This window comes from Mercenaria mercenaria, chromosome 1 (assembly GCF_021730395.1).
Source record: "Mercenaria mercenaria strain notata chromosome 1, MADL_Memer_1, whole genome shotgun sequence".
NCBI classification, from domain to species: Eukaryota; Metazoa; Mollusca; class Bivalvia; order Venerida; family Veneridae; genus Mercenaria; species Mercenaria mercenaria.
The window spans coordinates 81260974-81272888 of NC_069361.1; the positions used below are offsets into that span (position 1 = coordinate 81260974).

At 35.7% G+C, this 11915-nt stretch overlaps 1 protein-coding gene across 2 annotated transcripts in view; it reads left to right on the forward strand.

The window, feature by feature from the left end:
- LOC123532423 (probable ATP-dependent RNA helicase DDX52) overlaps positions 1-11915 on the forward strand; it is a 69741-nt gene that overhangs the window by 13740 nt on the left and 44086 nt on the right. For both annotated transcript variants that reach the window (XM_053552388.1, XM_053552396.1), the window contains exons 2-6: positions 5346-5418; positions 5907-6169; positions 7049-7234; positions 8583-8726; positions 10275-10383. In XM_053552388.1, coding sequence (XP_053408363.1) covers positions 5346-5418; positions 5907-6169; positions 7049-7234; positions 8583-8726; positions 10275-10383 — 775 coding nt within the window. The remainder of the gene's footprint in view (positions 1-5345; positions 5419-5906; positions 6170-7048; positions 7235-8582; positions 8727-10274; positions 10384-11915) is intronic.

The window sequence follows — 11915 nt, forward strand, 5'->3', positions numbered from 1 at the left end:
GCGCCCTGTGTGGCTGCATTTGAACTATGAAAAGCGCCTTTGAACGTGAAATTGATCATTAAAAGGGCGCTATATATATAAATCTGGTATAATAATAATAATTATTGTAATGATTACTGAATGCATAAAGGGAAGTAATTGCATTAATATGCAAATTTGTAAACCTGTCAATTGTCATTGGAGTAAAATGACAGTATATATGCACATTAAATCACCTTTGGTGATGAGCTAGCTTTTCACCGATGGGATTTGTATGGCACTGAAACGTTACAAATGGTGGCAGCGGTGGGATGAAGTCAACTGCCGGACTGGAGTTGCCTTACCCATGTATTTCCTAGGCCAAATCTCGGGACGAGATTTCTCGGAGGGGAAAGTAATGTAACGATTACTGAATGCATAAAGGGAAGTAATTGCATTAATATGCAAATTTGTAAACCTGTCAATTGTCATTGGAGTAAAATGACAGTATATATGCACATTAAATCACCTTTGGTGATGAGCTAGCTTTTCACCGACGGGATTTGTGTGGCACTGAAACGTTACATTATGTACAGTGACAGGAGGTGGGGGCACCTGTGTCCTTTATAAACACATCTAGTTTTCAGTTTGGAACCACTCTTGTGTCTGCTTCTGGAAAATCCAATACTGGTGTCATATGAGAGGTCATGGTTGTGACCCCAGTGGGGCTCAAACCCACGACCCAATGAATGAGCGGTTGACACCTTATCCACTAGACTACCGCTCCCCGTTTCAGTTTATTAATTAATAGGCAAGGAAAATTGCCATGTTATAACATGCAGCAAAGATGCTGTTACTATGCTGTGGTAACTGAGGCCATCTCCTGTGTGTCATGTCCTGTATTTTGTGGTGTTTTCATTTTGTCAGATATACAATTAATGTCATTTGTCTTTGATAAAGCTTGCAAGACTGAAATTTAAGAAATAGAGTGACTGACAGATTTCATTTGTCCTATTTGATATTTGATAGACTCCCTGTATACCGCTTTGCTATTTTAAAGTCTTTTGTTTTGTTGTTTTCCCTTTATTATAGTGCCAAATAGAAAGATATTCATTCAGGTATGGAGGAAAAAAAATGAGATGTGTAATATTAAGTTTAATTAAAGAAAATGCAGACATAAATTAGTTTATTATGATTCTATTCTGTTGTATAGTAATACCATTTTATGTGAAAAAAATATTAAATTCATCAGAAACTTTAATTGAAATTTTACTGCAAAAGAATACTTTTGCCCATTTTGCAAATACAATCTCTCCGGATTTACATAAAAAAATCTTGCTGTTAAGTCTGATACTTTAAAATAGGCTGTTACATTCTTCAATTTCAATTATGTTCTTACATGTTTCATTTAAAATGAGTAAAGAAGTGCTAGTATGCTTTAGTTTTATTTACTTTTTTGTACATACTACCTTGTTGCATGACACAATTTTACCAACTTCAACAGAAAATTTCCTGCAATAAAGGCGTAAGTCCACTTACGCCCATCTTGCATATAAAATTACTCCAGATTTACATGAAAAATCATGCAATAAGGGCTTAAGTCAAATATTTAATAAATATACTGTTATTTTGTCAAATTTCATTCATGTTGTTTAATGTTTCATATAACATGTCTAATATTAAGAGAAAACTTTGGTAAATTTGTATGTGACTAAACACAGAAGAAAACAAAGTAGTTTTTTTCTTCTCTTGTAAAGTTTTCAAAAATGTAGTTACGCCCTTATTGCGTTGAACCCTCGAAATGCACATGTTTTTGGGACTTTCATGTGTTTTTTTTCAGTTATGCCCCTCTAATGGTCTTCACTGTTAAAACTACACCTGTATTTTATATACTCAACCCTTCCTATGTACAGTTTCCATAAAGTTTAAATGATACTTGGCATATGTCATCACCATGTAAATAACATGCACATATTTTCAAGACTTCCATGTCTTAGTTTGTCCACATCTGTCGCACTTATTTTCTGATCAATAACTGGAGAACCATTTGACCTAGAACCTTTAAACTTCATAGGAAGGTAGGGCTTATGGAGTAGACAACCCATATTGTTTTTGGGGTTACTCCATCAGAGGTCAAGGTCACAGGGGCCAGAACATGGAAAACCTTTTCCGATCAATAACTTGAGAACCTCTTGACTTAAAATGTTGAAACTTCATAGAATGATTGGACATGCAGAGTTGATGACCCCTATTGTCTTTGGGGTCATTCTATCAAAGATCAAGGTCACAAGGCCTTGAACATGGAACACTGTTTCCGATCAATAATTTGAGAACCACCTGACCAGAATCTTGAAACTTTGACGTACAAAGTAGATGACCCCTATTGATTTTGTGGTCACTCAAAGAGGTCACAGGGGCCAAAACATGAAAAACTGTCTTCAATCTATAACTTGAGAACCACTTGACCCAGAGCATTGAAACTTCATAGGGTAATTGAACATGCTGAGTAGATGATCCCTATTGCATTTCAGTCACTAAGCCATCAGTGTCTCTGATTTTCGCTCCTTTCCCCGATTGACTTCTTGCCTATTACTACTATGCTTGTGGGGAGACATGCAAAAGCTTCATCTAGTTCTCTTTTAAGTTACATGTGTGCCCCTTTTTGGACATAACTGTATCACAGCCATATTTGTACTTTGTGTAGTAGTTTCTTCTGATTGCCATCCAATTCACTTGAAATTTGGTATAGATCAACTATGCTGTAACCATATGTACATAACACCCAGGGCTTCGGAAATTTGCCGGTTTGTCGGTTTTGGACCGATTTTTGACTTTTCAGACCGATTTGTGAAGTGAAAAAATGAAAAAAAATCGGTCCCGTAAAAATGGAGAAAAATATAAATTTCGGTCTGAAATCTCAATACACGATCACCTGCCAAGCAGGAAATTGTTGGTCGCACCCGCAGATAATCAATAAACATGTCAAACGGTCTGATTGTCACCTTGATAATAGGTCCGTAATTAGCACGTGACGCAATCAGTGCTCGCGTGGCACATCCTTTAATGTTTGCAGACAGCCTCGACTGCAATGTATTAAACATTTTTGACTGGTTTCCAAATGTTTCTGACTGGATCCAAATCTTTTCGACAGGGATCCACTTCTTTTATTTAGAATCCGACGGATGGTTTATTTTAAAAGGCTATGTTTGATCTCGGGTTAAAAAGACAAATGGTCACTGCATTTAATGAGACATCACACGGGAAACCGATATAAATAATTTTTATAATTACTCGATTTGTAAAAATTACATGATACATTTGTTGGGGCTCCAGTTGAAACAAGTGCAGAAAATCGTCTTTGCAACCCGACTGTACAATATAAAAAAAAAATAAACACGAATGATAAAGAAAACCGGAGTGCCGCTGTTTATCAAATCGGTCTTTTAAAAAACGTTTCAAAATGAAATTTTGTTTACATAAGAAGAGAACATGTAACTTAATAAAATGTAGTTGCTTATTGAAGTACAACGCCAGTGAAATGAAATATCCGTGGCTAACCCGCGTGACCTTTTGGTACTACACATGCGGGAAACTCAGCGTTCACATAACGTACACATTCGGTCCGTGGTAGAGTATTCTTAAAAAACTGAGGATGTATAGCAGAGAATATGTGTCGTGTAATTCGCTTTGACGCATTGTATTTTATAAAATTCCGTAAAAGAATGAGGGAACATCACAAATAATTATTATCTGCCGTGTATACGGTACCGAAGTCTCGTGCGTTGGCTTTTAGACTAGTTAGGTACACGGTGTATGCCTCGGTAATTTTATCCTTGCAAGTATTTTCTCGGAAAAACATTGAAATTTAAACAAAGTAACGATCACACATAACACTGAATAACTGTCTTCATTGTATGGTAACTCGCGTTGACCGGTAACTCAGTTTTAATGCATGACATGCTTATTTCTCTACTCTATCACATTTTACAAATATGGTATATTGGTAATGCGGTGGGTGGGGTAGCGCCGATGTCAGGATTTTCGTTTCGGACCGATTGAGTTCTCAAAATTTCCGAAGCCCTGATAACACCTCCTTCAGTTTCCATCCAGTTTGATTTAAACTTGATATCAGTGGACCAGGGCATGTTTTTGGGAATTTCTTGTTGGATTTGTTTTTGGAGTTACCCCTGTGGACCTAACTTATTAGTCCCCTACTGGTTGAAAACCAGTTTCGGGGACTATAGGAATGCGCATTTCCGTCCGTCATTCTGTCATTCCGTCCGTCCGCAATTTCGTGTCCGGTCCATAACTCTGTCATGCATGAAGGGATTTTAATATTACGTGGCGCAAATGTTCCCCATGATGAGACGACATGTCTTGCGCAAAACCCTGACCCCTAGCTCAAAGGTCAAGGTCACAATTGGAGGTCAAAGGTCAACAGGGCTTTTTTCCTGTCAGGTCCATAACTCTGCCATCCATGAAGGGATTTTAATATTACTTGGCACAAATGTTCTCCATGATGAGACGACATGTCATGCCCAAAATCCGGACCCCTAGCTCAAAGGTCAAGGTCACAATTGGAGGTCAAAGGTCAACAGGGCTTTTTTCCTGTCCGGTCCAGGACTCTGTCATGCATCAAGGTATTACAATATTACTTTTGGCATAAATCTACCCCATGATGAGACGACATGTCATGCGCAAAACCCAGAACCCTAGCTTAAAGGTCAAGGTCACACTTGGAGATCAAAGGTCAAATTTAAGAATGACTTTGTCCGGAGATTTCTTCTTCATGCATGGAGGCATTTTGATGTAACTTGGCACAAATGTTCACCACAATGAGGCAGCATTGTTTTTAGAATTACCTCCCTTTGTTCTTACTATAAATAGCTTATATTGTAACATTTTTATTACTGGCTGTAGGGAAAAATCGAGACCACTTTTATGTGGTACAACATGCATGTTACATCCATTTTTTAGGTGTATTTTGACCTATCTCTACCTGGTCAAGAGTTTCTTGTGGACTTATATTATATAGATTTTTTTTTTTTTTTTTTTTTTTTTTAATTTTTTTTTAGCATTAATTTCCCTTTATTGTTACTATAAACAACTGATATGATAACTTTTTTATAATCGGCGAAAAAAGTCCATTATGCAAATTTTAATCCAAGTGTTTTGTTATAACATATTGTATGTATAGTACAATATTGTTTATACATCATTGACAGATATCAGTTCATTATGTTATACTGCAGTAGAGAAAATTAGGTGCCTTCCAGTAGGGGACTTTGTATTGCATGGCAATACTTCATTCACTTGTTTTATTCTATCAAGCAGGGGCATGTGTCATATAATGTTGACATCAGGTTTTTTTGTGTTTTTTGTTGCAGTTAGTGAAGTCCAAAGTGCAACTGCCAGTACAAAATGTGACAGAGCATTCTACAGAGAAGATAAATGATCAAGGTCTGTATAAGTTTTGTTTGCATTAAATTTAAATGAAATTAAGATCAAATAAATAGACGTCTTGCAGATATTTTTAAAAACTGAAAATTGACTTTTTAAAAAGGTATAAAATTACCTTATGTTGCTGCCTATCACATCGTCTTGAAACTTACAGAAAACTCCCTGTAGTTCATGCCAAGGCAAAAAATCTTTAAGTTGCCATATATGTAGACAAAAGCATATTCCAAGTGGAGTTCTGTACTGAGAGACATATTAACCACTACTACTCCACTTGCCAAACAGGTTGTCAGATACATATAAGCAATATTTTATACATGTTATACAAGTTAAAACCCTTTTCAGAAAAAAGTTCAAAGCAGATCACATATTATTAAAGATGCAGCTTTTTACGGAACTTTAGAAAATATAATATAAATTTTTTATAACAGGAAACTAAAGAAATCTGTATTTAAAAATTCGTAATAATATTATGGTATCCTTCCCTTCAGAAAACATAAAGAATGATGAGCCTGACTCTGATCAAGACTCTAGTGAATCTGATTCAGGGTCCTCTCAGACTTCCAGCGACACTGATGAAGATTCTAAGTCTGGTTCCAGTTCTGAAGATGAGGTTGAACTACAATTACTTGGTAATATAAGGTCAAAGGGTGATGAGGAAGGAAACAACTGGCAGGAAGAGAGAAAGAGAAGAAAACAGAAGAGAAAGAATGTTGACAAAGCAAAAAAGTTGGCTGAATTAAAACAGGAACAGGTGATGTATTCAACATCTTTTGGGACAGAAGTTTGGATTCATTCCCATCCTTCTTCATTTGTCACAATTTTCCCCTTCCAACAGACCTTAACCCCATCACCTAAAACTGCTTTACTTGCTCATACATTGTTCATATGTGTGACAAGATGTATATAACTCTTCCTTCATACTTTTTGTCTGCTGAACAAGAATTAGTAAAGAAGATGACCATAATAATACCGTATAATGGGTTATTTTTACTGCTATAAAAGTTTACGGATTTGGAGTAAAAACACATATTAATTTCATTTAATACGATTTTAGAATTTACGAAATCAGAAGGTCTAGAGGTTTACTTGACTTTACACGGCAAATTTATAAGAGGCCAATATTTACGAATCTAATATTTGGTAGTATAAAATAGTAAAAACTAGCAGCAGGTAAAAAATACCCATTATACGGTATACGCGAATCACTACAGTCTTGTTTTTTTACTTTGGAATGATAAATCTTACACTGTAATAACTGGGTTTCTGTTGAAGTAGCATTGAAAGCTATAAAGTAAAACAAATAAGAATTCTATAACATATTTATTCATGTAATTTTATATTTTACTTTTCAGTAGACAATACACCTTCAAATGATACCAGAATTATATGAGCTTACCAGGCATCAATATTTGATATAATTTAATAGCACTGTAATATGGAACTTGCTTATTTGCAGACCGGATACCTTAAGACCTTAGTTTGTCTTGTGAACTGACCCTCATTCAAAACACTTAATCATATTCTTAGTCTCTCCACCATACTGGGGAATGAAATAACAATAATATCATAATTTACATACTCGTAAGAATGGTTAAGAGGATATCTTGATAATTTGTGTTTTTATTTACAGATAAATCATGTACGAAACATAAACCGTGTTCATGCATATGGCACAGATATCCCTGAGCCTGTGGAGACGTTTGAGGAGCTGAAAGCCAAATACAATATTCATTCTCGTCTGATACAGAATATTGAAGCTGTGGGATATAAATCACCTACGCCTATACAGATTCAGGCTATACCAGTCATGTTACATGTTAGTATTTTATTACTTTAGAATTTCTTATCTCGGAAGAACTGTTTGATCTTAAGGTGTGTTTGATCTTAATGGGGCATAAACACTTCAAAATTTTAAAACTAATAAAAATGTATGTGAAGATAAAAAATCTAATATTTATTGTCTTATGAGTATAATCTAAAATATAGCAGAATTTCTTCTCTTACAATATATTTCTGTCTAGTAACGTTTTTAGCTCTGTCTAGTAACGTTTTAGAGAATTTTTCTACATTCCTACAGAATATATAGGATTAAAAAAAAAAAAAGAGCCTAGAACTCGCAAAAAAATTGCTATATTTGTAGTTTGTATTTTAAATTACATTGTACATAACAAATAAAAGTAACTTTTAAAGTTTACAAAAGTTTTGTCAATTAAGAGGTGTTCCCCTCTCACTCACGGCAATGTGGATAGGGATTGTGGTAGTGAGTTTGTTTCTTAGCCAGGACAAAAACTGTTACAACAACTGGCATTAAACCTTCACATCGTTTTCTGTTGAGAAGTTTAAATTAATAAGCAAATGACAACAATGTTTCAGTTGTAAAAAATCTGGAAACACAGACATTTATAGTCATGAGGGCATCAAGAGATGTTATGATGACATTTAACTTTAATTATGCTACCACACATTTATGTGTGGGGGTATATAGCATTGCTGCTGTCCAACGTACCTACATACGTCCGTCCGTACTTTCCAAAATCTTGTGTGTCCAACTCCTCCCACACTATTAGCCTGATTTGTCTCAAATTTTCACATGAACAAGCTAGATGTGTAGATGAAGGAAGGATTTTTTTGTGATTATTTTTATTGGAGTTATGGCTCTTAGATAGTTTTGCTATATAGAATAAGAAAAATCTTGTGTTCAACTCCTCATACACTTTTTGAAGGAATGGATTCAAAGTTGCTCAGATGCACAGCCTTGTCTGAATACAATTTGCTTCAAACTTTAGTCGATCATCCCTCATGTGAAGATGGTCTGTATTACAAACTTTGCTATTTAGAGGATGGCACAGTATGTGGGGGGTATCCTTGCCCTATGGACACAGTCTAGTTAATCTAGTCTCTGTCTCTTATACAAGGGCTCAACAAGTTCTTGGAAGCAACTAGTCCTGCATGATGAGCTTCCTAGAATTTTCACTTATCCTGCTACAGTTAGAATATGGACAAAATCCCCCCTGTTAAATTTGACCAAGGAGAACAGAATATCCAGTGTGTGTTTGTCTTTTGTCCACTTTGGATTTGTTAACCTTGGTTAACTTTTGTAGGGGGGATTTTATCAGTATTCACTGTCTGTATCAGTTTATTTCATAATTGCCATGCTTTTCTAGAGGAGAGAGTTGATGGCTTGTGCCCCAACTGGTTCTGGTAAAACTGCTGCATTCATTATACCCATATTGCATCATCTGCGGGAACCAAGAAATGAGGGGATACGAGGACTTGTTCTTGCACCAACGAGAGAATTAGCAAAACAGGTTTGCTTTTTTTGATATTTTATATTTTGAGAATATTGTTTAATCAGTATTTTCTTTTTTTTCTATGCCTTCTGTTCTCAACTTCACCTTCAGTTTCCATTCAGTTCAAATGAAACTATGTCTATGTCACATTTTATATGCATATATTTTAAGAATTTAATTTTCTGGTCTTTTTTTGGGGGTGGGGTAGGGTTATGCCCCTTTTTTGGACTTAGAAATGTTTACATCTATACCCGCTGTTCTCGTCTCCCAACAGTTTCCATCCAGTTTTAATGAAACTTAGCAAGTGCATATTGTTAAGACTTCCATGTCAGTATTTTTTATTGGAGTTAACCCCCTTGGGATGAGTCTTACCATTTGTACATCATTCTTGTTCTTCAAAATCTTTAACACAGTGTCATAATATAGTAGCTACAGAACTGTTGAGACTTGCTACAGCTGTCAGATAAATTCTTGACTTGTTTCAGTCAAAATCACATTCAAACTTGCTAAAAGCATGGATATTTTATGATCTTGATGAAATGATAATGTCAGGGAAGTAACAAAGATTTACAAACAGTTAAAATTTGGCATATAAAGATCAATCCATATGAGCATTCCTTATGACATGCAAAAATCTTTGCAAACCCTATCCTGCACAGCACCAAAGATACATGAAATCTTTGAAACTACCCTCAAGTATGCTGAAAACTGTGAAGAATAAGACCAGATATTTTGCTCAAGTGGGCCCTTAAAGGCTCATAATGCCTTTGTTTAAAATGTGGCTGCCACATTTTCCGTTATGAACTTAGAATACATTAGCTTCTTGTTAAATCCTATTTCTGATAATTACTTTCTTTAACATTTGCCAAAGGTTTGAGTATTGCTGAATATACTTGAATGTTTTAATCTGTTGTTTGATATTACTTCCCTTTATGGCTCTAATTATAAAAGTTCATGTAACTCGCCTGCTTAGCTCAATAGGGAGAGTGCCAATCTACGGATCGCTGGGTTGTGAGTTCGATCCTTGGGCGGGCTGTATGTTCTCGGTGACAATTTGATAAAAGACATTGTGTCTTAAATCATTCATCCTCCACCTCTGATTCATATGGGGAAGTTGGCAGTTACTTGCAGAAAACAGGTTTGTACTGGTACAGAATCCATGAACACTGGTTAGGTTAACTACCCACCATTATGTAACTGTCAGAAATACTGTAGAAAAATGGCATTAAACCCAAAATAAACAAAACAAAAGTTTGTGTGCAATATTAAAAGTAGCGCTTTTATTTTCTAACCATATAATTACGTACAACATCTTTTTTTGGAATTTTTAGGATAAAATTTAAAGCATTAGAGACCTTTGGAAGGTGGGTTATTCTGCACAGGTGCCACGTATGCCTACAATGCCTAGAGATGCACTTGGGGTCTTCCTCTGCTGTCAAAAGCTGGAAGAGTCAAGATGTGACCTTAATTGTGTCTGTGTTACTTTATACCCAACAAAAAATATCTTTCTGCAAAATGGTCCTTTTGTACGCAGAGCCTCTGATATATTTTTGTTGTATTCAACAGACATTCCGTGAGTTCCAGCGCCTGTCCGATGGTATAGGTTTTAGGATACAGTACATTGACAAGACTGGTAGTGATATGAAAAAAATCAAAAAAGCTACAAAGAAATGTGGTAAGATTACATTTGAAATGTCTGGTTTAGTTCACTTAACAGTGAAACCATTATAATGTATTCATGGGTAACTAATTTTCATGATTTTCTTTGTTGAATCAATTAAGAAACCAAAGTTTCAACAAACAAATAATATTCTCATTTATATTTTCATTCAAGATTTGAAATGCATTGATATCTCATATTTTAGTGGATAAGTTTTTTTAGCTCACCTGAGCACAAAGTGCTCAAGGTGAGCTTTTGTGATCGCCCTGTGTCCGTTGTCCGTCGTCGTCAACAATTTGACTGTTAACACTCTAGAGGTCACAATTTTTACCCAGTCTTAATGAAACTTGGTCAGAATGTTGCCCTCAATAAAATCCTGGATAAGTTCGATATTGGGTCATCTGGGGTCAAAAACTAGGTCACCAGGTCAAATCAAAAGAAAAGCTTGTTAACACTCTAGGGGTCACAATTTTGGCCCAATCTTAATGAAACTTGGTCAGAATGTTACCCTCAATAATATCTTGGACGTGTTAGATATTGGGTCATCTGGGTTCAAAAACTAGGTCACCAGGTCAAATCAAAGGAAAAGCTTGTTAACACTCTAGAGGTCACATATTTGGACCAATCTTAATGAAACTTGGTCAGAATGTTACCCTCAATAAAATCTTGGACGAGTTTGATATTGGGTCATCCGGGGTCAAAAACTAGGTCACCAGGTCAAATCAAAGGAAAAACTTGTTAACACTGTAGAGGCCACATTTAAGATTTTATCTTCATGAAACTTGGTCAGAATGTTAATCTTGATGATCTATAGGTCAAATTTAAATCTGGGTCAGGTGGGATCAAAAGCTAGGTAACTAGGTCATTTCAAAGGAAAAGCTTGTTAACACTCTAGAGGCCACATTTAAGACTGTATCTTCATGAAACTTAGTCAGAATGTTAATCTTGATTATCTCAAGGTCAGGTTCGAATCTGGGTCATGTGGAGTCAAAAACTAGGTCACAGGGTCAAATCAAAGGAAAAGCTAGTTTACACAGTAGAGGCCATATTTATGACCATATCTTAATGAAACTTGGTCAGAATGTTAAGCTTGATTATCTATAGGTCAAGTTCAAATCTGGGTCAGGTGGGGTCAAAAACGAGGTCACTAGGTCAATTCAAAGGAAAAGCTTGTTAACACTCTAGTGGCCACATTTATGACTGTATCTTCATGAAACTTAGTCAGAATGTTAATCTTGGTGATCTTTAGGTCAAGTTTGAATCTGGGTCATGTGGGGTCAAAAACTAGGTCACAGGGTCAAATCAAACGAATAGCTATTTAACACTTTAGAGGCCACATTTATGACCATATCTTAATGAAACTTGGTCAGAATGTTAATCTTGATGATCTTTAGGTCAAATAGGTCAGGTGAGCGATATAGGGCCTTCATGGCCCTCTTGTTTTATCAGAGCACAACATTCTGAAGTGATTTCATAGACAACTAAGTTCTGTCAGTTTTTGAAACTAACTTGAATGCCTCAGACTTCTTGCTTAGAAACTTGTGCTT